At 44.4% G+C, this 27433-nt stretch overlaps 1 protein-coding gene across 2 annotated transcripts in view; it reads left to right on the forward strand.

Moving 5' to 3' along the window:
• ARHGEF33 (Rho guanine nucleotide exchange factor 33) overlaps positions 1 to 27433 on the forward strand; it is an 85887-nt gene that overhangs the window by 44601 nt on the left and 13853 nt on the right. For both annotated transcript variants that reach the window (XM_031934167.1, XM_023216294.2), the window contains exons 8-16: positions 1413 to 1472; positions 2969 to 3193; positions 9887 to 10016; positions 17313 to 17445; positions 19464 to 19547; positions 20676 to 20759; positions 23122 to 23270; positions 24258 to 24422; positions 25988 to 26801. In XM_031934167.1, the coding sequence (XP_031790027.1) occupies positions 1413 to 1472; positions 2969 to 3193; positions 9887 to 10016; positions 17313 to 17445; positions 19464 to 19547; positions 20676 to 20759; positions 23122 to 23270; positions 24258 to 24422; positions 25988 to 26801 (1844 nt within the window). The remainder of the gene's footprint in view (positions 1 to 1412; positions 1473 to 2968; positions 3194 to 9886; positions 10017 to 17312; positions 17446 to 19463; positions 19548 to 20675; positions 20760 to 23121; positions 23271 to 24257; positions 24423 to 25987; positions 26802 to 27433) is intronic.

Below are 27433 nucleotides of genomic sequence, written 5' to 3' on the forward strand. Positions count from 1 at the left end.
ATCCTTACCACTTCACTAAAATGGTTTCCTTACCTCTCCTAATAGTTTTTGGTACCCTTGATACCTACCTTCTTGAAACATTCTCTTCTTTTAGCTGACATTATGCTTCTTTGATTTTCCACCTACTTTCTGGATGCTCCTTTTTAGATTCTCTTTGATTCCTCATCACCATCAGAATAAAGTCCAAGTTCCTTAACACAGTACATGGCCATGTTTTAACTTGCCTCTGCCTCTGCTTTTCTCTTCAGACTTATATTTTGTTACACTTGACTTCTCTCTCTCTGCCTTCAAGCCTCCCTGACATTTTCCCTCCCTCCATCCAAGGCACTGTTTTAGGTGTTAAGATATAGGAATGAACAAAACAACAAAAATTCCAGCCTTCATGGAGCCATTTCTCTGAGGCAAGCAGACAATAGACAAGATGAGTAAGATATGTAGTATGTCAGAGAGTGATAAGTAAAAAAAAATAAGTAAAGAGAAATTGTCATTTTAAATAGGGTGCCAGGCAAAGACCTGAAGGAAATGACAGAGTTCGCATATGGCTACTGAGGGGAAGAGAAGGAACAGCCAGTGCCAGGGTCCTGTGAGAATATGACTGATGTGTTCAAGGAATACCAAGAAGACCAGCAGGGGTAAAGCAGAGCGAACCAGGGAGAAAACAGGAGGTGCAGTTAAAAAAAAAAGAAAGAAACAGCAGGGATGAGTTGGGGGCAGATATTCCAGGGCTGTATGATCATTATAAGGGCTTTGGCTTTTACACTGAAATGGGAGCCACTGGAGGGCTAAGCAGAGAAGTGACAGGGTCTGGTTTACTCTTTTTTTGAGACAGGGTCCTGTTCTGTCATCCAGGCTGGAGTGCAGTGTCACAATCTTGGCTCACTGCAGCCCCAACCTCCCGGGCTCAAGCGATCCTCCTATTTTAGTTTCTCGAGTAGCTGGGACCACAACACACACCACCCTGCCCAGCTAATTTCTCTTTTATTTTTTGGGGGGTGGGGGCGGGGGGCGGGGGGCGGGTAGAGACGGAGTTTTGTCATGCTGCCCAGGCTGGCTTACATTTTAACAGTACCATTCTGCCTTTTTTTATTATTACCATCATACCACTGCCACCACTATTATAGTTAAATAACTATTTAACTCTCACAATATGCCGGGTAGAACTTCAAGCAGTTTACAAATACTAACTTATTTATTTCTTGTTGTAATCCTTGAGGTAAGTACCACTATTGCATCTTTTTACAGCTGAGAAAATAGCACTTGCTACATGATACTGTAATTTCTTTTTTTTACTGCTCTGCCTCCCCCATGAAACTGTAGAATCTCTGAGTCTGCCCCCAGTGCCTGGCTCATGGAAGGTGCTTAGTCCATGTTAGTGGAACGAATGCTGAATGAATGCTTTCCTTTCTCCGCAGCCCAAGAGTCCAGATCTGTTCATGTAGGAGACAGTAATGTGAAGGGAATGATGGGTCCTGGTAAGTGGCTCTTCTCTTAGTTTTCTTTTCTTCCGGCAATTCCATTCTTTTCCTCTTCTATCTTCCCTGCGTCCACTTCCTCAGTTTCAAACCAGGCATGAAAGAACTCACAACAGATAAAGTTACGAAGTTACAAAGATTCCAAGATGTGTACTAGAGCAGGCCAGTGACTCATTTGAACTCAAGGAGAGAGAAGGGCTAGGGAAGGTTAAGACAAAACCAGTAGGTTTCATCCTTTCTGGCTTATTTCAATGACTAATGAATTCACATTTGCCAAAAAGTTGCAGGTTAATGTAGCATGACATAAGTTTTCCATGGATCACACACTGTATAGTTTAATTCAAAAGTTATTTACTTTTACATCTGTGTAGTGCAGGTAATAAAGAAAGGACTAAATAATGGAAAATAAACAAAAGAAGATAAAAGACAACAAAATTTTAAAAAGGATTTACTTAATTGACAATTCATCAGAATTTTATAAATTATTTAATCTTCCCTCTCTCCTTCCTTTCTAGCATTAGGATCAAGGGGAAAATGGTCAAAGAAGACACTGTTTTTGACACCCTTCCTCCTCCTCTTTCTGTGTTCTCTTCCCAGGAGTGCTCCAGCATCTGTGCGCTCACCTGAAAGGAAGCAGATATAAGGAGTCAATACATACTATAAATTAGCTATACTATTTGATAAATTCATTTTTAAAAACTCCTTATTTAGTAAAGAATATGTATAAAGCATAGAGGATGTGTAGACCAGAAACAGAGGGGACCCCGTGCAGCTGTGTACACTTTTAATCCTTAATTGGTATATTTAATCCTCAAGGAATGGTTGTACCCAAACAAAGGCAGATTCGTTAAGAGTTAGTAACAAGGTCAGGTGCAGTGGCTTACGCCTGTAATCCCAGCACTTTGAGAGGCCGAGGCAGGTGGATCACCTGAGGTCAGGAGTTCAAGACCAGCCTGGCCAACATGGTGAAACCTTGGCTCTACTAAAAATACAAAAATTAGCTGGGTGTGGTGGCATACACCTGTAATCCCAGCTCCTTGGGAGGCTGAGGCAGGAAAATCACTTGAACCTGGAAGGCAGATGTTGCAGTGAGCCAAGATGGCCCAATTGCACTCCAGCCTGGGCAACAAAAGTGAAGCTCCATCTCAAAAAAGAAAAAAAATGAGTAACCTTTTTTTTTTTGAGACAGAGTCCCGCCTTGTCACCTAGGCTGGAGTGCAGTGGCACAGTCTCGGCTCACTGCATCCTCTGCCTCCCAAGTTCAAGCCATTCTCCTGCCTCAGCCTGAGTAGCTGGGATTACAGGCGCCCGCCACCATGCCCAGCTAATTTTTTGTATTTTTAGTAGAGACAGGGTTTCACCATGTTAGCCAGGATGATCTCGATCTCCTGACTTCGTGATCCTCCCGCCTCGGCCTCCCAAAGTGGTAACAAACATATTTTTAAAAAAGATTTTGATAGCACTTTTGTTTGTTTCCCTGCCCCCCACCCCACCAGGAGTGAACCCAACAACTCCAGAAGCAGAAGAAAACCTCAAGTCTTGCCTCTCGGCTGATATCCAGTCCAAGGGCCATCTCCCATCTGGCATGTGGAGGCAGCCTAAGGATGGTAAAGAATGGGGTGAAGAATACGTCACGAAAGACCACCCGGATAAACTCAAGGAGGCTGGCCAGGGTAGACACAGCTCCTTGGAAAACGTTTTATGTGAAACCTCCTTAGCTGGTAAGTTCCAAGGGGGAATGCAGGCTGATAGTTTAAAGAACGGGATGTACCAGAGCTTTGAAGTCAAAGGTGAGAATCCTTGCAGTTCAGATTCAGTGGACACATGAGGCCACCTAATTCCTGGTTTCCTTTTCAGATGAACTAAAGCCTGTAGAGGTAAAGGGACTCATTAGAGGTCACAGGGCCAGTGACTACGACCTTGATTCTACGTATTCAAGACACTTAGTAATGGAGTGCTATGGGGGGGGTGGGGGGGAAGGCATAAGGTTGGTGGAGAAGAAGGCAGAACTATTTAGCCAGTGATGTAGAATCTTCTAGAAGCAAGCCTTTCATCAACAGTCTACCACCAAAATATCACACACTGCAACAGAGCCTGTCCTCCCTCCTTTTTCCCTCCTTCCTTCCCTTCATATCACAAATCATTGCTGAACACTTACTGTGTCAGACAATGGCATTTCCCCCTGGCTATTTTGGGGGAGGTAATTTTTAAAAATTACTTTGAATTTTTTAAATCAAATACATGAAAAGTCAAATAGTATTAAAAGCTTTGTTATGAAGAAGAGTGCCAACAACTTTAAACTCTTTTGACAGTTTTTTCTGGTACTTGCTTCCATGTTTTCTTTTGGGGGACATGGGGGAGGGAGAATGGCAGGCTCAGGCTGGGTACGCAGTCCTCCTGTGCTTCTATGTTTTTAAAATATGTTTAGCCAGGCATGGTGGTTCACACCTGTAATCCCAGCACTTTGGGAGGACAGGGTGGGAGGATCTGTTGGGCTCAGGAGTTGGAGCCAGCCTGGGCAACATAGTGAGACCCCATCTCTACAAAAAATAAAAAAAACAAATTAGCTGGGCCTCCTGGCATGTGCCTGTGGTGCCCACTACGTGGGAGTCCAAGGTAGGAGGATCACTTGAGCTCAGGAGGTCGAGGCTGCATTGAGCTATGATAGCGCCATTGCACTCCAGCCTAGGCACAGAACAAGACCCTATCTCAAAAAAAAAAAGAAAAACAGTTTTACACTATTTTTTTTTTACTAATACTTTATTGAAAGTGAATTTATATAGAGTAAAATTCACAGAGCTTACATTTAAGCTAATAGACATTTTACATGTGTCTATCCCCTGTGATCACCACCCAGATCAAGATATACATAGTTCTGTGCATGAAAGAATCTGAGAAAGTTATTTCATGCACTTTGCCGGTCAATATCCACCCAAAGAACCACTATTGTGACTTCTAGTACCACAAATCAGTTTTGTCTGTTCTTAAACTTCATGTAAATGGAATAATACAGTGTGTACTCTTTTGTGTCTGGCCTCTTTCTCCCAACATAATGTTTTTTTAAAAAGATTTATGCATATTTTTGCACGCAATTCATTCCTTTTTATTAATCACATTGAATGAATTTATCACATTTTAAAAAATCTATTCTGTTGATGGACATTTTTTTTTTGAGACAGAGTCTTGCTCTTTCACTGAGGCTGGAGTGCAATATCGTGATCTCAGCTCCCTGCAACCTCTGCCTCCTGGGCTCAAGTGATTCTCCTGCTTCAGCCTCCTGAGTAGCTGGGATTACAGACATGCACCAGTGCATCTGGCTAATTTTTATATTTTTAGTAGAGACAGGGTTTCACTGTGTTGGCCAGGCTAGTCTCGAAATCCTGATATCAAGTGATCTGCCTGCCTTGGCCTCCCAAAGTGCTGGAATTACAGGTGTAAGCCACCATGCCTAGCTAGCTATGAATATTCTTGTACAAATTTTTTTTTTTAGTGGGGGGATATATGCCCTCATTTCTCTTGGATGTATAACTAGGAGTGAAATCTTTGGGTTGTAGGTTATGATTATGTTTATCTTCAAAAGAAAATGCCAGCCAGGCTCGGTGGCTCAAGCCTGTAATCCCAGCACTTTGGGAGGCCAAGACGGGCGGATCACGAGGTCAGGAGATCGAGACCATCCTGGCGAACACGGTGAAACCCCGTCTCTACTAAAAAATACAAAAAACTAGCCAGGAGAGGTGGCGGGCGCCTGTAGTCCCAGCTACTCGGGAGGCTGAGGCAGGAAAATGACGTAAACCCGGGAGGCGGAGCTTGCAGTGAGCTGAGATCCCGCCACTGCGCTCCAGCCTGGGCGACAGAGCGAGACTCCGTCTCAAAAAAAAAAAAAAAAAGAAAATGCCAAGCAGTTTTCTAAAGCAGTTGGCTAATACTCCCACTAGCAATGTATGACAGCCCAGTTGCTTCACATACTTTCCAATACTCGGGAAGGATGTTTAGTCCTTTCCATGTTAGCCATTCTCAGGGATGTGTACTAGTATCACACTGTAGTTTTAATTTGCATTTCCCTGGTGATTACTTGTATTAAGTATGTTTTTGTATGCTTATTGGCTATTCATATATTTTCTTTTATAAAGTGCCTAAGTAAGTCCATTGCCCAACTTTTTTTGAGGCAGGGTCTTGCTCTGTTCCCCAGGCTGGAGTGCAGTGGCATGATCACAGCTCACTTCAGCCTTGATCTCCAGGGCTCACGTGATTCTTCCTTCTCAGCCTCCCAGGTAGCTAGGACTACAGGTGTGCACCACTGCACCCAGCTGTCAATTTTAAACTCTTAAAATAGCTTGTGACTTTCTTGTCTTTCTAGGAAATATTTGCTATTTCACAGTTGTGAAGATACTCTGGTATGCTTTCTTCTAAAATCTTTATAGTTTTAGCTTTCACATTTAGATCTATGACTTATCATGAATAAATTTTGATGTACAGTGTGAGGAAGGGCTCCAGGTTCTTTTTTTTTTTCCCGATGGCTATCCAGTTGTTTCAGCACCATTAATTGAAAATACCTTCTGTTTCCCATTGTTGCATGCAGAAAGTCAAGTGGTCTTATATGGGTATCTAATTTTAGACTCTCTTTTTAAAAATTCCAATTATCAAGTAATTGACATCTTGACAGTATTGAGTCTTCCATTTGAAGAACATGGTATATCTCTTCATTTATATAGATCTTGAATTTTTCTTAGCAATATAACAGAAACTTTACTATTTACATCATCACTGTTTTTAGTTTTTAATTTATTTTTATCCATTTAGTTTTTTAGAGGTGGGGGTTTCCCTTTGTTGCCCAAGCTGGCCTCAACATCCTGGGCTCAAGTGATCCACCTGCCTCAGCCTCCCAAGTAGCTGGCACTACAGGCACAGGTCACTATGCCCAGCCATCTTTTTTTTTTAAAGAGCATTTGCCTCCATCATCCTATTCTGCTTTGGCCCAATGTACTGCCATCATCCTGGGACTTTCCAGTCTTCTTAAGAATTTTCTTTATATTTCTCCTCTGTTCGATTCCTGTTTGTTTGTTGCTATTGTTGATTTTTTTCATCTTCTGTATCCTTGGTTTCTTGGTTTACTTCCAGTTTTGGTGGAACACATCATCCAGTAGCTTCTGCATATGTAATCACTTGGCGGGTCCTTCTTACCAGCTTGCTGTGCAGGTGGAGCTGACTTACTGCAGCTGCTGTATTGCAATTGAGAAAGAGTTGAATAAACATACAGCAAGCTATGCAGTAGACTGGAGTTTATTATTCAAATCAATCTCCCTGAAAATTCAGAGACTGGAGTTTTTTTAAGGATAATTCGCTGGGCAGGGGGTTATGGAATGGGTGCTGTTGATTGGTTGCAGATGAAATCACAGGGATGTGGTCCTCATATGCTGAGTCAGCTTCTGGGTGAGGGCCACAGGACTGGTTGAGTCATGGGTTCTGGGTCCAGGTGGAGTCAGTCAGCTTCCAGAAATGGAAAAGTCTGGAAAAATGTCTCAAAAGACCAATCTTAGGTTCTACAGTAGTGATGTTATCTACAGGAATAGCTAGGGAAGTTACAAATCTTGTGACCTCCAGAACAATGGCTGATTATCATTTATGCCTATAGCTTAGTGTAATTCATAATATGAATTCATAATTCATAATCTTAACCTTTTGACCTTTCATTAGTTTTTCAAAGCTAGTTTGGGTACCAAATCGGAGGGCATGGGGTTAGTTTTGGGAAGGGCTATTAGCATCCTTGCTTTCAGTTGAACTATGAACTAAATTGCTCCCAAAATCTCAGCCTATGCTCAGGAATGTACAAGGGCAGCTTGAAGTTAGAAGCAAGATGGAGTCAGCTATGTCAGATTTCTCTTGCTGTCATAATTTTGCAAAAATGGTTTCACATAGTTGATTAATAATTTGGCCAAATATGACATCTTTTTTCCTCATGATTTTGAAGCAATTGTTCCACTGTCCTCTACCTTCTAATTTTGCTGTTAGGAAGTCCAGTACCATTCTGATACTCAGTTTTTTGTACGTTACCTAATTTTTCTTTTTCTTTTTTTTTTCTGAGATGGAGTCTCCCACTGTCACCCAGGCTGGAGTGCAGTGATCTCAGCTCATTGCAACATCTGGCTGCCAGGTTCAAGTGATTCGCTTGCCTCAGCCTCCCGAGTAGCTGGGACTACAGCCGTCTGCCACCACACCTGGCTAATATTTGTAGTTTTAGTAGAGATGAAGGTTCATCATGTTGGGCAGGCTGGTCTTGAACTCCTGACCTCGTGATCCACCCCCCTCGGCCTCCCAAAGTGCTGGGATTACAGGCATGAGCTACCATGCCCAGCCCGTTACCTGATTTTTCTATCTGGTAACTTTTAGGATCTTCTTTTTATTCGTGGTGTGCTAAAGTTTCACAGTGATGTAATATGCCTTATAATGATGTGAGTCTTTTTCATTAATTTTGCTGGGCACAAGGGCCCTTTTCTCTGGAAATACATGTCCTGGGATTTTTTTTTTCCTGTTATTAATTTGATAATATCTTCTCATCCATTTTCTTTCTTTTCTCTGAAACTTCTACTAATTTGATGTTGGACCTCTTGGATTGATTTCTCAACTGCCATCTTTTGCTCTTCTATTTTTCTTCAATATACTTCTTTCTTATCTTTTTCTTTCTTTTCTTTACTTTTTTGAGATGGAGTCTTGCTCTGTCACGCCCAGGAGGAGTGTAGTGGCACTATCTCAACTCACTGCCACCTCTGCCTCCCAGGTTCAAACTATTCTCCTGCCTCAGCCCCCTGAGTAGCTGGACAACAGGCACACGCCACTACGCCCAGCTAATTTTTGTGGTTTTAGTAAAGACGGGGTTTCACCATGTTGGCAAGTCTTGATCTCTTGACCTTGTGATCCGCCCATCTTGGCCTCCCAAAGTGCTAGGATTATAGGCGTGAGTCACTGCTCCTGGCCCCTCTTATCTTTTTTATTTTTTAAGAAAGGGAGATTTATTTTACTTCATCTTCTACCCTTTTAATTTTTTCTATCTTTTAAGCAATGTTTAAAAGTTTCTCCTTTTTAAAAATTAGCCTCTCTTTTTAAAAATAGTATCCTGCAATTGTTAAATGACTGGAATATGTTTCTTATATTTCTTTGAGAATATGAATTGTAAGATTAAAAATTTTTATTCTTTTGTATCCTGCATTGTCTCTGTTTCTTTAGGGTCCTCCTTCCTTATAAAAAAATATATGTGTATATGCTTTTTTCTTCTCATTCTTTTAAGGTATAAGCTTTGTTCAAAAGTGTGAGCATTCTTAGCTAAATATATGTAAGAAAGAGCTCTTAGAAAAACTCTGGAAATTTTGTATTGGCCAAGCTTGTCAATCAGTGGGCTTCATTATGGATAGGCTAATCAGATGGCAAATTAACTTTTGATAGTTGACCTCTTTTTCTTTTTTGAGACAGTCTTGCTCTATAGCCCAGGCTGGAGTGCAAGGGTGCGATCTCAGCTCACTGCAACCTCTGCCTCCTGGGTTCAAGCAGTCCTCCCGCCTCAACCTCCTGAGTAGCTGGGATTATAGGCATGTGCCACCACGTCCGGTTAATTTTTGTATTTTTAGTAGAGATGGAGTTTCACCATGTTGGCCAGGCTGGTCTCGAACTCCTGACCTCAGGTGATCTACCCGCCTCGGCCTCCCAAAGTGCTAGGATTACATGGGTGAGCCACCATGCCTGGCTGATAGCTGACCTCTTTATATCAGTGTCTGTGGATCTTTTTCCCTTGGGCAGTTCAGTTTCTCAAGTGGAAGACCCTCCAATCTCCTGCCTGAAGAGTTTAAACCTGGCTGCTGCTGGCACTCTGGGATCTACAGGGGAAGGAGGCTGAGGGAAGTCTCACTGTTCAGTATGAAGCCTTCCCTGAGTCCCTTTTGTTTTCATTTTAGCATCTGAACTCTACTATGTCGTAAGTCTTTAGCCCAGATCCCAGAAACCAGGGCTTGTCTAGTTTCATTTTTCTTGTTTGCCATGGAGAGGAAGTGAGGAAGCCATCTTGTATGGGGGTGAGGATCTGGAGGTTCATTTGCCCCATATGTAGACTTTCAATGATTGCTCCTGCTTTCAGCATTGCCACTTATTTGCACTATCTCTATTGCCCCTGGTGTCTCCAATCCTTGAGCTTTCCAGATGCTTCTCAGCAGATTTTCCAGCTGCAGATGGGGACACCAAGACTTTGTGCCCTTTGCTCTGCTGAATGAATTATGGCGCCTCCATTCTGCTTTCTACCTTTCAAAAATTTGCAGATTTTTTTTTTTTTTATGTTTTCAATATCCTTTTATCACTTTTATTGCTTGCATTTAATGGGATTTTAGGAAGAAATGGTTAATTTCAAATCCCTCTTTGGTTTGTTTCTAAAGCTAAAAGACAGACTGTGGCCCTGGAACTGCTTGAATCTGAAAGAAAATATGTCATTAACATCTCTCTGATCTTGAAGATAAAAGCCACATTCCAGGGGTCAGATGGAAAGAGGAATTCCAAAGAGAGAAGGTATCCATGCACTCATTGCCTTTGCTTTTCAGATTGATTAGGATTTAAGGTAAGTGGTTTATTGTTTCCACTTTGGGATTTCTGGGGCCTATAAAGAGTTCCAGAAACAGTCTTTGAAAAGACAAGAGGCAGTGATGGCAGGTGTCTCGGTTCACTTTGTGCTGCTATGACAGAATATCATAGACTGGATAAGTTACAATGAACCGAAATTTCTTCTCTCACAGTTCTGGAGACTGGGAAGTCTAAGATCGAGGCGCTGGCAGATTCTATCTCTGGTTCCAAGATGGCACTTTGTTGTTGTGCCCTCCAGAGACGGGGAACATTGCAGCCTCACATGGCAGAAGAGCAGGAGAGAGCAGGGGAACCCACTCCCTCAGGCCCCTTTTGTAGTGGCAATAATCCATTCACAGGGCGGAGCTCTCATGACCTAAACATAATCCATTCACGGGGCGGAGCTTTCACGACCTAAACACCCACCACAGGCCCCACCTCCCATGACTGTTGCATTGCGGGTTAAGTTTCCAGCACATGGATTTTGGGGGACACATTTAGGTCATCATAACAGGGAACCCCTGGCAAGTCTTAAACTTAGATTTTCATCAAGGTAAGAAAATGATTATAGTCTCCTGGGCCTTCAGTGTCTGTAACATGTCTTTTAAAAACTTAAAGGGGGAACAAATGCTACACTGAGGGAGGCATTGGTTTCTGTCGCCATCTGCATGGAGTCCCCATGGGTCACAGGTCTTTTAGAAGCACGAGATAATGAATGGCAAACCGAAGCACTCAGCGGCCATTAGAGAAATGACACAGGGCTGACATAACTCTGGACCTGGGCCTTATCATTAGTGTGGGTGATCTTGCAGTACTGGGTAAGGCATGGGTGTGTGTGTGTGTGTGTATGTGTGTGTGTGTGCTCATAGGGTCTGCCACCTGTTGTGACAGCACGCTTTCCCATGTCACAACACTCCACCTATATCTGTTCATAGTCTTTAGACTTTTTTCTGTTTCCCTCTCTATTGGGAGAAAGCAGGAAGAAGGAAAATAAGACTTGGTGAAAAAGATTAATGTAATGAATATATAACAATCTAGAAAAATTGAGGAAAAGGCCAATCCAAAAGAATGGAAAGTCTGGATTATGGACTACTATGGACATATGTGGCATTATTACTTTAAATATTCCATCGGGTAATATACACTGGTGGTTCATAAATTCTGAATCTACCCAGGGAAGGCCCTAATTATATTTTCCTGCTCCTTACCATCCTCCCAAATCTATTTGACTTAGTGGCTCCCAACAATATACTCAAAACACACTGCGGCCCCTCCTACCTAAATGACCGAGTGAGGTCACTACTCCCTGACAAACCCACAAGTGGCTTGACTATTTTCAAGAATTATTTTGCTACAAAACCGAAGTAAACAAAATACAAAGCAACAAGAACAGAAAGGCTAAGGTGACCCAGCTAAAGCTGTGACCATCTGGACTGGGCCTCACCTCTAAGACGCTGCCCAGATTCTCAGCAGTCCTTCCTTCCCCATCTGGCCCTTCCAATTCCCCCTCCTTGATCCTCCCAGCTGCGCTTCAGGCCTCTGGAAGTCTCTATATGCTCCAGCTGTCTTGATGTTGCCAAAGACCTACTCAGTTTAAGTAATGAAATCTAAAGGCGGTGTACCCTTTGTTGTGGCTTTGCTTCCACATAGAAAATTCTAAGCCAGCAGCATCTCTTCTTAGCCTGAAAATCTGGGGAGGCGGGGTCAGGCGGGGAAAAGAGAAAGAACTGTTTACTGTGGAAGGGTAAGCAGCTGCTCTGCTAGGCACTTGATTTATAACTTCCCGAAATGTTCAGCAGAACCCTGTGACCCCTACCACATAGATGAAGGAACTAAAGGCCAGAGAAGCTTAAAGCTGCAGAGCCAATTAGTGCTGGGATTCAAATGCAGGCCTGCCCGACCCTGTATTGTGTGCTCTTATACATCATACCACTTCCCCAAGGCCACCGCCTTAACAGCAGTATATAAAGTTTCTCAGAGAGCCAGAAGCATAGAGTTGTCTCTTCCTATTTCAAAACTCAGTCCTAGGCCGGGCGCGGTGGCTCAAGCCTGTAATCCCAGCACTTTGGGAGGCCGAGACGGGCGGATCACGAGGTCAGGAGTTCGAGACCATCCTGGCTAACACGGTGAAACCCCGTCTCTACTAAGAAATACAAAAAGCTAGCCGGGCGAGGTGGCTGGCGCCTGTAGTCCCAGCTACACGGGAGGCTGAGGCAGGAGAATGGCGTAAACCCGGGAGGCGGAGCTTGCAGTGAGCTGAGACCCGGCCACTGTACTCCAGCCCGGGCGACAGAGCGAGACTCCGTCTCAAAAAAAAAAAAAAAAAAAAAAAAAAAACTCAGTCCTCCCTCTTGCACGGCCTGTAAGTGTTCACTTCAGATCTCAGTTGATTTGTTAAGTAGGACTGCTAGATATGTTTGTCTAGCCCTTGTTGCAAGCCTCCAGCAGGCGGGAGGTCATAGGGGAGAGACCAGACCCTGCAGAAGATTTGGGTAGATAAAAGAGAGGGCCCTTGCTGACTTGCTGCCACTTCCTATTTTTCTAAGATGTTCTCTTATGACCCATCACTGGGAGGAAAGAGTAGATCTCTCCCTCAAATCCTACAAGATTAAAAAATTAAAGCTATCATACAATCCTCTATGAAAGTGAGATCATAGTTACTTCAAGATACCTGCAATGATGCTATTCATGTTAGTTATTTGCTAGGCTAACCCTCTGTTTTCTTTGCATGGACCAAGCAGAGAAAAGCTTCAACCTCACATTCTTTGTTAGTACTGAATATGAAGTCTCTGGTTCTGAGCTTGGTGGTGCTGCCGTTTTTCTATTTTAGGGTTAGATTTTCATTATTCTTCTCCACTCATTATCTTTCTTCTTTTTTTAAAGCTTTTCTGAAACCTTTGTGTGTACTTTATTTCTTTCTTTATTTTTTTGAGACAGGATCTCACTCCGTTGCCCAGGCCGGAGTACAGTGGCGTGATCTCGGCTCACTGTAACCTCCTCTTTCTGGGTTCAAGTGATTCTCCTGCCTCAGCCTCCTGAGTAGCTGAGATTACAGGCACACACCACCATGCCCAGCTCATTTTTATATTTTTAGTAGAGACGAGGTTTTGCCATTTTGGTAGGCTGGTCTCGAACTCCTGACCTCAAGTGATATGTCCACCTCAGCCTCTCAAAGTGCTGGGATTACAGGTGTGAGCCACTGTGCCTAACCTCTCTGTGTACTTTAAATAAACCAACTGAAGGAAATGCAAAGCAGAATGAGATTGTTCCTTTTCTCTATTGGCATTTTTCTCCATGCAGAGATGAAAATAAGTATATTAACATTTACTAATTTTCCCATCACAAACCACAAGCCTTCAGCACTTTTTACCCCAATTGGAAAGTAACCTGGGATGCAAATAACCCCCACTGCAAGTACAACTTGACACTCAAGCCTGAGGTGGCCACATCTTCTCCAACCTATTAAATAAAACCTTAGGTTTTTCCTAAAACAAAGTAAGTCACTCAAGAGCTTCCTCAGCCTGTTGGAAGCCAGCCCTGCCCCTGGCTGAAAGGGCTGGAAGTTGCAGGGGCACATGCTGCTGGCTAAAACCTGGGCAGAACTTGAGGGCTATGGTTCATTTGTTTGTTTTGTTTAGAGACAGGGTCTCTGTCTGTCGCCCAGGCTGGAGAGGGGTGCAGCGGCCCAATCACAGCTCACTGCAGCCTCAAACTTCTGGGCTCAAGTGATCCTCCTGCCTCAGCATCCCCAGCTGGGATTACAGGCATGAGCCACCATGCCCAGCTAATTTTTCAGTTTATTATAAAGACGGTGTCTCACTCTGTTGCCCAGGCTGTCATTTGTCGAAGGATCACAGAAGTTGGAGTTCTGGGTTTTTTTGACTCTGACTCACCTAGTTAGAGTCACAGCCTCAGGATCACAGTTCTGTCTGAACACTTATGGAAGGGGCAGTGATCAGCTCAGCAGGATTGTCGATTAGCCTTATAAGCTAAACTCCAGTGCTTTGTCTACCAAGAGCACAACAAGCTTCGTGCTACAGATCACCACCAGGTGGCACACGTTTAATGATCATGCCCCTCCAAAGTGGCGGGAACCTGCTACTGCCAAGCTCAGGAGTTATTTTGGCCTCATTCTGGGCTGGCAAAAGCTAAGTTATTAACCTGAAACTATAACTGGATTTTTCTTTCTTGCTTTTAGTGTATTTCCCTCATTGATTAAGTACTACGTTGTTAGGAGATAAAAACTTTAGAGACTTTAGAAATAATAAACTACTCATGTTGCCGTAATTTCATCCCCAGTAAAGGAATAGAAAAAAAAAATGCTGAGCTCTGAATACTTTGTCTTCATGAAAAAGTTGCTTCTGGGCGTCAGGTCTGGCGCCAGGCAAAAGAGTGAAACCGGTGAAGTGTGGCTGTACTTCTTGCCATCTTTCCCCCTTTGCTCTCTGTCTTCTGATTTCACACTCCTCCCTAATTTCAAATAATACCCTTGTTAAATTTGTTTAAAAGGTTTAAAGCCCGTTTTCAATATTTCGTACAGAACCCCCTATAGGTCATTGTTTTTCATGTAATTTTATGTGCTTCCACAGTACTTGATGGGGTCCTTAGCCTTCTCCGACCCCACCCTGAAATCTCAAACGATCATCCCGGTGGGCAGTCCGGGAGGAGATTGGTACCAGCTCTGCTGTTCTCCAAGTACACTGACCACAGCATAGCAGAATGCAGCTCTCTAGAAAGAAAGGGAGAAGGAAGGAAGAAAGGGAAGCAGAGGGAGGGAGGGAGAAAGGAAGGGACGAAGAAAGGGAGGGAGGGGAATGGGGAAAGAAAAAGGAAATCAATAATCCAAGACATATTATCTACATATATGGACAATTCATCACAATGTCAGGTCTTCCCATGGTGCCCTAATAGCTTCCAGGGTCACACCAGGACTATTACACGAAGTCATTTACAACCACTGGGTAGGAAGAAATCTTTTGCACCTAGATCTTTGGCTGGTGCAGCATTTTACTCTTTCAGTACAATCAGTTGTGCTTTTCTCCATCAGGTTTATGGTCTTCTCCCAGTCAGTGTATCTGCTAGCCACCCCTCCAAATTCCCCTCTGATCTGGACAGGGATTTCTTTGATCTCCTAAGCCCACTATTCCATTGTAAGTGCTCAGGTCCGGAGGCCTCTCCTTTGCACGTGTGGGGGCTCCAGGCACAGGAGGTGGAGGGAGTGGAAGGTGGGAGTGGAAGGCTTCCTCGCATCCGTTCACTGGGGTCTAGGTACCCTATTCTCACGTTTGTGTGTCTCCTCTGAGCTACAGTCACAGGGGTCACTTTGCTTGGCTTGGAAATGAGTTGGAAAAAACCTCCTCTGGGTCTGGCGTCCTTCCTATTGTTCCAACAAAGGTTTGCTTCCTGGGAAAGCACCCCAGTTGTCCAGCAGTTTACTCTCATTTGACCGTGGGGAAATAGTCAAGTAAGTTCAGAACAACCAGACCATCTCTTTCCTGTTTGTTAAACTTGCGGTGCTGAAAGCATAAAGGAACCTACCTTAAATCACCAAGTTAGAGCTCCAGTCCCTGCTGTAACCCAGAAAAACTCTGCTTCTTTTTGTTTTTTTCTTCCTCTTCCCTATAGGCCTCTAATCACCTCACTCTTACCCAGCTAGTCCCTCTTCCTCTTCCTCCCATGACTCTCTATCTCTCCTCTCCACCCCACCCTTCTCTGACGTCTCCCTTCTTCCCTTCATCACTTAAAAAAAAAAGAAAAAGAAAAAAAAAAGGAAGTACATTGCAAGATGGAGGAGAGAGGGATGGAATGATAGAAAAGGTGCTTTGTAAAATTCAGGGAGTAGCAGGCCAGGCCTGGTCAGTAGCTGTGTTAGGCTGTTTTCACATTGCTATAAAGAATACCTGAGACTGGGTAATTTATAAAGTAAAGAGGTTTAATTGGATCATGGTTCTGCAGGCTGTACAGGAAGCATGAAGCTGGCATCTGCTCAGCCTCTGGGGAGGCCTCAGGAAACATCCAATCATGGTGGAAAGCGAAGGGGAAGCAGGCATGTCACATGGCCAGAGCAGGAGCAAGGCAAGAGAGATGGGAGGCACTAAACACTTTTAAACAGCCAGATTTCATGAGAACTCACTCACTATCACTATCACTTGGTAGGACAGTACCAAAAGGGATGGTGCTAAACCATTCATGAGAAATTCGCCCTCATGATACAATCACCTCTCACCAAGCCCCACTTCCAACACTGGGGATTACATTTCAGTATGAGAGTTGTGCGGGGACACACATCCAAACTGTATTACTAGCCTACCCAGACAAGACTCTGTCCTGGCCCTGTATTCCTCTTAGAAATTGAAGAAAAGGAAACAAGAAACCCTCTCATACCCTACAACTCCCTGAGCTTTTTAGTTGCCAACTTTAAACAAATTTTCCTACTTACCTAAATAGCAGTCTCCTCCTGGTAGCTGAGAATGGTCACATAGATGCCACCTGAGTGCTGCATCTACAACACTAATTAGAATAGACTATTTTGCACATCAAATAGGAATAGCACTAAAACATCGAAAAAGGTATCCATTAGAATTTCCACTGAGTGTCATTTAAAAGAGCATGTAAAAAGGTCTTTCAAGTGATGTGCTCTTTGTTTATTTGTATTTTATTTATTTATTTATTTATTTACTTACTTACTTACTTACTTATTTATTTATTTTGAGACAGAGTCTCGCTTTGTCACCCAGGCTGGGGTGAAGTGGCGTGATCTCAGCTCATTGCAACCTGTACCTCCCGGATTCAAGTGATTCTCCTGCCTTAGCCTCCCAAGTAACTGGAATTACAGGTGCATGCCACCGTGCCCAGCTAATTTTTGTATTTTTAGAAGAGACAGGGTTTTGCCATGTTGGCCAGGCTGGTCTTGAACTCCTGACCTCAGGTGATCCGCCCGACTCCCAAAGTGTTGGGATTGCAGGCGTGGCATGCCAGGCCTCTTTATTAGTTCAATACACATTTGTATAGAAGCCATTAGTAAAGGTTTTTGTTTTGTTTTGTTTTGTTTTGTTTTGTTTTGTTTTGTAGTCAGGATATCTGCTATTAGGTGTGCAGTGAAAAACTTTAAAAAATCCTAAATGCAGGCCTGTGACTCAGAGTATGTTGGATGGCCAAGAGAATGGGCCCTGCTGCACGTATTTTTGTAGGATCCTTTCTTCTCCACACCTGGTTTGTGTGATTTCGTCTCTATTCTGTTTCAAGCCTCTTCCCTGGCTCTTTACGGTATCTCGTCCAGCAGCACCTGGATCTGCTTCACGCACTGCAGGAAAGGGTCCTGAAGTGGCCACGCCAAGGCGTTCTTGGAGATTTATTCCTTAAGTTAACAAATGATGAGGTAAGGTTTTTTCCACCCCTCCATACATTTTACTTATATGGATTTCTGTCTCATTTGTCTACTTCTCTTAATAGAGAATCTAGAAGCAATGAATTTCAGAGCTAGAAGAAATACTGAGATCTAGTCTTTCTCATTCTACATACAGATCATGGAATGATTCAGAGAGATTTAAAAGCCTTCCCGAAATCACCCCGCTACCTAGGTAGTTGGAGATGAGTGACTTTCAGAACCCTAAGTTAGGTCTTCTGACTTCTAGTTCATAACTTTCCACTGTACTATAACTGCCTCTGTCTAATATGCATGTGGATGTGTGTACATATTGTGTGTGTGTTTGTGTTTATATAAATGTATGTATATATATTTGTGGGCCGGGTGTAGTGGCTCATGCCTGTAATCCCAACACTTTGGGAGGCTGAGGCAGGGGAATTGTTTGAACCCAGGACTTCAGAACTAGCCTGAGCAACACAGCAAGACCCTGTCTCTATTAAATTAAAAAAAGAAAAAATGTATATATACATTAAAACATGTATATATATGCATGTGTATATATATACACACATATATACACATGAAATATATACACACACATGCATATATATACATATGAGAGTTTGTATATACATGTGTATTTTCACACACAATTTTCATTCCTTGGAGATTTTTTGTTAAATGTGATGGGTGGCTATTATCTTGAATTTTGCAATCTCTATAATATCCTACAAAGGAAATACGATCCAAGTCAGAGGCTGCAAACTCAAATGCCTACAGGGCCAGACAGTGGCATAAATGAGTGAAGTGAACACAGTATGGACTGGTGTGAAGTGTGAGCTGCGGTAGAGCAGCTGTGTTGTTTTACAAGGAATAGCTACTTAGCTTTGTCCAATCATTATGCAGGAAAAAAGGACTAGAGTTGCCAGAGCTTCTGATATTTTAAGAAAAGCTGGAAATCCAGAATTTTGTGGGAAATTTTCTTATTTTTAAAAGATTGTGTGGGCTAATTAAAATTGGTCTGCAAGCCAGACTTTGCCTGAAATCAATTTTTGTGTATCAATTATTCTCATCTGTGGGTAACAATACAAAGTTTACAAATTATTTTCTTCTATAGACTAGAGTGGATATAATGTACTAATATCCTCTAATATCACTTTTACTTACTTGTGTTCAGTATTCTTCCTTTTGCTGAGAATTATTATAACTTTATAAGCTGAGAATGATTTTCCTAAGGGGATAATGCATAGATAAATATGCAGTTAGTGGAAATATGCACTTACTAGAAAATGTTGTGAACTACTGATCTGGATGATGTGAAGTGGGATGGGCAGAGTCCCTCATCTGGACGTAGATGATTGACTGAAATGACACGAATTACAAAAATAAAATATACATTTTTATTGTTAAATGACTAAAAAAATACATTTTCAACTTACATGAACCTCCCTCCTCCCTGGGTTTATTATTTCACTTTCTCTCATTAGGGAGGGGATACTGAGTTTGGATTCCAAAGCAGTAGGGATGTTTACCTTAAAACCAAAATTTTTTTTAAGATACATTTTTTTTTTTTTTTTTTTTTTGAGACAGAGTCTCTCGCTGTGTCCTCCAGGCTGGAGTGCAGTGGCACAATCTCGGCTCACTGCAAGGTCTGCCTCCCGGGTTCTAGCAATTCTCCTGCCTCAGCCTCCCAAGTAGCTGAGATTACAGGCACCCGCCATCATGCCCGGCTAATTTTTTGTATTTTAGTAGAGACGGGGTTTCACCGTGTTGCCCAGGCTGGTCTCAAACTCCTGAGCTCAGGCAATCCACCCGCCTTGGCCTCCCAAAGTGCTATGATTACAGGAGTGAGCCATTGTGCCCGGTCTAAGATAATTTTTTTAAAGCCTCAAAATATATAAAATAAAGAACATATTAAATGAATAAGATAATCTCTGCAAAGTACTCTTCTTTTACATATATGACTCTATAAAAATATTATAGATCCTGTTTTCAGGTTCTTACCATGCATTTTTATGTTTGTTTTAAAGAATAATTTCTTGGATTATTATGTTGCCTACCTAAGGGACCTGCCTGAGTGCATCTCATTGGTTCATGTTGTAGTCCTCAAAGAGGTGAGTTAACGCCATGTATATGCTATCCTTCATCTGCACGTGGTATCATATGATGTTGCTCATCCACCCAGTCAATACAGCACATGCACTCTGCTTTCTAGGCTGGGGAATGGCCCGAACACAGCCACTAGTACTACTACCTGCGTTAAAGGAACTCACTTGAGGACCAGTGCCATTGTGTTGGTCCTCTCCCTGCCTTACTGACCCTCTGTTCCATTCCGTTGGAACTATAGACAAACTATAGTTCTATAATGGGCGTTCTCTGCAGAGATCTCCAGGCTGCAGCTCACCTGCTATATGTGGTGGGTTTTTTTTCAGTCTCAGAAGAGATGAATCCGAATATTAAACTTCAGTCATCCTTTGTCAGTTTATAAGATCATAAGGTGGCTCTAGTCATGTTGCTTGAAGTATTGCTACTGCAGTGATGCATTAGGTGCTCAGTAAGCACATATACATGTATAACAGCTTAGTTATTTCAGATCGATAGGAACAGACAGTATCAGAAGCCCCAACACTAAGAGTTAATCAAATTTCACAAGAGATAAGAGGCTCTGTCTTATTAAGTTTCTACTTCAACCCCCTACTACTCCCAACCCAGTATAATGCCTACCATGTTAGCTTTCAGCAAATACCTGGGAAAGAGAAGAGAAAGAAAAAGAAGGGACTTGGAGAAAGTACAGCATGTTTTCTGCGGCCAGGCCAGCTGACTAGTTTCTAATGACACTCCCTTTTCCACTCTCCTGAGGCGCCAAGTCTCCCTTAGAGCCTATTACTACACCATTGTCATGATTACTTGCTGGAGAGTCTTAATGAATTAATTCAACTCAAATAGAGGTTATTGAGTGCCGGCTTCTGTCTGGAACTGCGCTGAGTGGAAGGAGAGGGTAGTTTGGAAATTTGGGTGGATTCAAAAGAAGTATATGATATGCTCCCTGTGGGAGAAGAGCTGTCTCCTAGGGCGTGTCCCTGAACACGTGGCCTTTCCCATGAGAGGTCAGTGCTCTGTGACAATCTCCGGGAAGAAAATGCTCCGGGAGGAAACCCTTCCTACTCTGGTGGGACCGACTCAGGTTCTGCTGCCACAGCTGGAGGAACACTGAAGAGTGACCTGACCTTTTTTTCATTCAGGGTGATGAAGAGATTAAATCTGACATCTACACGTTGTTTTTTCACATAGTCCAGCGCATCCCTGAATATCTGATACATCTGCAGGTAGGCATGGGTGGGAAAGCCACCAAACTGATTTGCATGCTAAATAATTATTGGTTTTGGCTCCCAACTGAGAAATACTGTAAAGTCTCAAGAATCATAAATATTTCTAAGAAGTGTTTACTTCGATTTCTATGATTACCCCATAACCCATGATACCCTGTGGTATGAGCTAAAATCTCTCTCTCTCTTTTTTTTTTCCTTTGAAACAGAGTCTTGCTGTGTCACCCAGGCTGGAGTTCAGTGGTGCGATCTTGGCTCACTGCAACCTCTGCCTCCTGGGTTCAAGCGACTCTTCTGCTTCAGCCTCCTGAGTAGCTGGGACTACAGGCATGTGCCACCATGCCCAGCTAATTTTTGTATTTTTAGTAGAGACGGGGTTTCACCATGTTGGCCATGCTGGTCTTAAACTCCTGACCTCAAGTGATTCGCCCGCCTCAGCCTCCCAAAGTGGTGGGATTACAGGTGTGAGCCACTGCGCCCAGCCTAAAATCTTTATTTCTAAAAATGTTCAGCTGATGATGCTTACCTCTGAAGTTCTATCTTTACTTACCAGCAACTTCCACCTCAGCTGATCCAGGATCTATCTATAACCACTCCTGCTAGATTCTAAGCACTTCATTCAGTTCTTTCCATTTTGGTTTTACAGCTATCTAAATGCCACCACCTGACATCTAAATATCCATCTAACCTGCTCACTTAACTGCTATCATGACTACTTTCTTTTGGCATGGGTCCAAGGTTCTACCATGCCATGTTTAAGCTTTATGTCACAGAAGAGGCATGAAGATGATGAGCTGATTTCTTCATACCATTTTCCTGCAGGGCTTGTGATATCCTGGAGGAAGAAGAGTTGAAAGAGAGGCTCACTAACCCCCACCAGATCCTCTTCTTCCCACCACCCACCTGTTCTGGTTTAATTGCTGACTGATCTTCTTAAGTAATGAAAGCATCTTAGAAATGCTTGGGACTAATCCCAGGTAGAAGTAGTCCAGTAGTCCAGTATCAAAGTATCAAAATTGAAAAGACTTTTCTCAGTGCATCCTCAACCTCCCAGGCTCAAGCAATGCTCCCACCTCAGCCTCCTGAGTAGCTGAGACTATAGGCACTTGCCATTATGCCTGACTTACTTTTGTATTTTTTTTTTTTCTTTGAGACGGAGTCTCGCTCTGTCGCCCAGGCTGGAATGCAGTGGTGCAATCTTGGCTCACTGCAACCTCCGCCACCCGGGTTCACGCCATTTTCCTGCCTCAGCCTCCCGAGTAGCTGGGACTACAGGCACCCACCACCATACCCAGCTAATTTTGTGTTTTTAGTGGAGACAGGGTTTCACTGTGTTAGCCAGGATGGCCTCAATCTCCTGACCTCGTGATCTGCCCACCTTGGTCTCCTAAAGTGCTAGGATTACAGGCATGAGCCACCACCCGTGCCCTGAAAAGACTTTCAATTGTATATAGTTTTAGATTCTAAAAGCATTTTCTCACAATAATGATCTTATTTAATCTTTTCAACAATCCCATGAATTAGGTATTATTGTTGTCACATTTTACATGAGAAAATGCAGGGCCAAAAAAGTTAACAATTTACCCAAGTTAACACACCTAAGTAGGTAAAAAAAACTAGGACTGAAACCCAGGTTTTGCAAATAGTAGAATATGGCAAACAAGACCTGGTTCTACTCTCTGACTTGAGTTCAAACCTTGCCTCCGTTATTTACTAGATGTGTAACCTGATGAAGATCATGTACCTTCTTTGTACCTCAATTTCCTTATTTGTTAAATGGAGTTTATAATAGTACCTATTTAAGCAGGTTGAGGTAAAAATTAAATGAAATAGTATACGTAAAGGGCTCACTACCTGGCAATAGGAAGTACTAGATACATTTTAGCTTTCCCAAATCCAAGACACGCATGTTCCACTGCAGCACAGCGGGGAATGGAACAGGAGGGGCCACCAGGCTTGATCATAAACGTCCCCCTCCCTCGCCCGCCTTGATGCTTGACGTTGTCAACATTGGTCTGGCTCTTTTGAGTTAAGGCACTGCTTATAGACAGTAATTGTTAGAATGCCGCTATTACTTCAGAGGTCTAATTAGGAGATGCTTCTGACTTTTCAGATGAAATTATTTTATGTTCACATTCAACTCAAACAGGTCTGATAGTAACTTATTTTCCCTTAATATGAGAGAAAGCAGCCAGCGTATGGTCATACTTTCAGCGTATAATTAGATGGGTCATGTGTATTGTTCGTTGTTTTGATTAAATGGCTATCAATCTCCCACAATAGATCAAGGTGAGGTGCAGAAGAGACAAAACAAATTTTCTTGCTAATTATGCAATGCTGCTTCCTTTCCCCCTCCATCCAGAACGTCCTGAAGTTCACAGAGCAGGAGCACCCTGACTATTATCTACTACTGGTGTGTGTCCAGCGCCTCCGAGTATTTATCTCACACTACACCCTGCTGTTTCAGTGCAATGAAGATTTGCTTATTCAGAAACGGAAAAAGCTCAAGAAGTAAGGTTCTGATGGTGTGGTCTAGAGGGTCAAAGACCAGTTACTCTGGGTGTCTTTCACAAGTAACCACGTTGTGTGTTAAGTAGCTGAAATGCAGTGGTGGGAGGTAGAAGGGAAGAGAGAAGGGGAGAGAAAGAGCTAGTCAGACTGGCTACGGGAGCAAGTCACTGACTACCCGGTGGAAATTATTTTAGCAGGGTAACATTTCACTCTACTGCTTACATAGACCCCCTCTCATCCCATGTTGCTAACCACCTCAAAAATAGTTCAACTACTCTAAACTTGCCTGGTTCAAAATTGCAGTTCAAAGGCCACAACATAGTTTTCTTTATCAATTCAACAAGTATTTATTGAGCACCTATTGTGTGTCAGGCACTGTTCCATGCACTGAATATACTGAAAGGAACAAAACGGCCCCAACCAAATCTTTGCCACGTGGAGCTTCCTTTTTAGAGTTGGACAGTGAACAAATAAATAAGATGGTGATATGTGATATCGACAAAAATAAAGCAAATACGGGAGAGGAATTTCGAATAGGTTTTATATTAGGGAGAAATAGGAAGGGTTTATTAGGGAGAATCTGAGCTTCGGAGGGAACAGAAGCAGCCCACAGCACAGCTTCCTAATGACCGGAATTTCCTTCAATTTCATCCCAACTCCTGTGGAGGAAAACAGAATCATTTCTGTGGAAGCTTCAGACCAGAAAAAGATGCTGTCTCCCAAGCCAGGGCTCCTGCGATGGAAGGTGTCTCTCCATACTCCCAACCCCTTCCCCCAAGTTCTTTTCAGCCAGTGAATCGGCTTCCCTACTCTTGCCAGCTTGCACCCTATTAAGCAAAGCAACTTAGTCTGCAAAGGCCCCTGGAGATAGAGACCTTCACAGCAAACTTTATCTGAGACATCTTTCCATCTTTTTTGGCATAATCTGTGTTCAGAGAGCCAGTTTGCCACTGTACAACCTGAGAACTGTTACTTCCATTCTGTTAGGTCATCCATGGCGAAGCTGTACAAAGGGCTGGCTTCCCAGTGTGCCAATGCCGGGCAAGATGCTTCCCCCACTGCAGGTCCTGAGGTTGTCCGTGACACCGGGATCCACTCAGAAGAGATGCTGCAACCCTACCCTTCTGCTCCCAGTTCTGGCCCTGCTGTCACGTAAGCACCTGCTGCTGTGGGAAGGTTAAGGTCAATGCCTTTGGGACCCAGCCAGTCTGTGCGGGTTACCAGGGCAGCCTAGATTCCACCGTCCCCTTTCCCTATCAGGCCTATATGTGCCAGCCAAGCAGCCAACCCAATGCTTGGGTCCCAGAGGAAGGCACTAATGTTAAGGGACAGGTGTAGAAAGTGGGAAGAGAGGCAGAAAGTAGATATTTATTTCATGGATCACTTCAACTCTTGAGGCAGTTATGAAACGTCATCTTTGAAATGCAACAAATAGCGTCAAAATATGAAACCCCTGGAGATTACACCCAGATTGAACAATATATGGCTGCCACTGCACTCTGCGTATGGAAAATAAAACCCCCAATCTTTCTTCCAAGTTAAATGAGAATTCAAATGAGGTCAGTATTTTGTCTCACTCTTGCACATGTTAACGTGAGACCTAATTTTCATTTTAAGACCACCAAAATATTGGTTTTAGCATTTATATGTGCATTTTTTTGGGGGGGGGACTTTAGTACAATGGCATGATCTCAGCTCACTGCAACCTCCACCTTCCAGGTTCAAGGGATTCTCTTGCCTCAGCCTACCGACTAGCTGGGATTACAGGCACGTGCCACCATGCCCGGCTAATTTTTGCAGTTTTAGTAGAGACAGGGTTTTACCATGTTGGCCAGGCTGGTCTCGAACTCCTGACCTCAGGTGATCCGTCTGCCTCGGCCTCCCAAAGTCTTTGTGCATTTTTGTGGTAGAATTAAAATATGAATACATAAACTAGCAGAATAACCACTTCTGGTCAGTGTCCATTTACATCTGTCAATGTAAGTCCAGCACAACTGGACATCCCATCTGATGGTACCCTATCCTAGTTTGTAAACTGTGTAAATTATCCATTACCCATGACTCCAAAACCAAAAACCCTCCATGAAATTGGGCATATCGAATGACAGCTTTTTTTTACATGTTGGTAATTCTTTGTGGGTGGCAGTTTGAGATGAATTATATAGCATGCTTTACAGTGACAAGGAATATATTTAAAATTTTATTATGAAAATTTCAAATTTACATAGAAGAGTACAGCGAACTCCACATGCCCTCATTCAGAAGTTATCAAGATCATGCCACGTTTACTTTATCTAGGAACGTAATTTGTTTCTGAGTGTGAAGATCCACAAGTCGAACAAAAGTTGAGTTTCCATTATTTTGTATGACTCTGCTAGAGCAAGCAAGGGAGAGAAGAGAGATGAAGGTGTGCCTTGGAGCACCGCAGGTGGTGAGGAGGGTCAGGGCTTCCACGCGGGGTGATGCCCGTCCCTGGCCCGCAGGCCATTTCCCAGAAGCTCAGACAATACCTTCGGGTCTCCGCTCAACGGACTGCCTTGTCCACTCTCCGCCTGGGGACGGGGGTTCGTGGGAGCGCCTTAGTGGAAGTTTGTGGAGCTTGGGACGTGGCATGCGCAGGCGCCTGGGAGGGCGGCCAGGAGGGCCGCGGGCAGGCGAGAGGCCTGCACTAACCCGCCGTAAGCACACCTCTTTTGTACTCTGTTTCCCCCCTAAAGCCATCTGATGCCCCCAGTGAAGAAAAGTCAACAGCAGCAAAGCCTGATGGAGAGCATGCAGCCTGGGAAGCCCAGTGACTGGGAGCTGGAGGGCAGGAAGCACGAGCGTCCCGAGAGCCTTCTGGCACCGACGCAGTTCTGCGCGGCCGAGCAGGACGTGAAGGCGCTGGCCGGGCCCCTGCAGGCCATCCCGGAGATGGACTTCGAGCCCTCTCCGGCCGAGCCGCTGGGCAACGTAGAGCGCTCCCTGCGCGCCCCGGCCGAGCTCCTGCCCGATGCCCGCGGCTTCGTGCCCGCGGCCTACGAAGAGTTCGAGTACGGCGGCGAGATCTTCGCGCTGCCCGCGCCCTACGACGAGGAGCCGTTCCAGGCTCCGGCCCTCTTCGAGAACTGCTCGCCCGCCTCCTCCGAGTCCAGCCTGGACATCTGCTTCCTGCGGCCCGTCAGCTTCGCCATGGAGGCCGAGCGGCCGGAGCACCCGCTGCAGCCACTGCCCAAGAGCGCCACGTCGCCGGCGAGCAGCAGCGGCGCCTACAAGCTGGAGGCGGCGGCGCAGGCGCAGGTGCACGGCAAGGCCAAGCCGCTGAGCCGCTCTCTCAAGGAGTTTCCTCGTGCACCGCCCGCCGACGGCGTGGCCCCACGCCTCTACAGCACGCGCAGCAGCAGCGGCGGCCGCGCGCCCATCAAGGCCGAGCGCGCCGCACAGCCGCACGGCCCGGCCGCCGCCGCTGTAGCCGCTCGCGGCGCGCCCCGGACTTTCTTCCCCCAACAGCGGTCCCAAAGCGAAAAACAGACCTATTTGGAAGTAAGGAGGGTAAAGTAAAACCAAATCGAAACCCACAGCGTCGACGGCCCCAGGCCCAGATCTGCAGGAAGCATCCTGAGTTCTAGCGTGGAGGGGAGCGGGGCCGGGCGAGGCTAGGGGCTCGGGAGCGCGCTCAGGGGCGGCTGCGCGAGCCGTCGGCGGGCGGAGGCGGAGGCGGAGGCAGAGGGAGAGCAGGGGCAGCCCCCGCGCCCTGCAAGCTGTAGACTGCTGGGCCCTGGAAGGCAAGTGGCAGCGCCTGTTCTCCAGTACCAGGACCCAAAGAGCATTCCTCATATGGTACACGAGGGACGGCAGAGGTAGCAGAGAAGCCCGTGACTCTTTAGACCTGATTTATCACACACACATTTAGGGAGCTATGGGGAATCTCTTCCTGCTTTTGTGAAGAGTTGCCCTTTTCTCGGAGCACGGCACGCCGCGCAGGTCCCGGCCAGTGTGTTTCTTCTCCTTGTGAGGCGTCGTTTCTATGTTGAGAATATGGAACACGGTGCGCCAGCGTACCCCGCTTTCTCCGGGAAGCATTCTTGCTTGTAGCTAGGGAGGAGGCAAGTTGCCCTAGCTCAAGGTAGACTCGCAGCGCAGTTTGCTGCAGAGCCAGCTTTATTTCTACTTGCTTTGCTTTT

This window comes from Piliocolobus tephrosceles, chromosome 15 (assembly GCF_002776525.5).
Source record: "Piliocolobus tephrosceles isolate RC106 chromosome 15, ASM277652v3, whole genome shotgun sequence".
NCBI lineage: Eukaryota > Metazoa > Chordata > Mammalia > Primates > Cercopithecidae > Piliocolobus > Piliocolobus tephrosceles.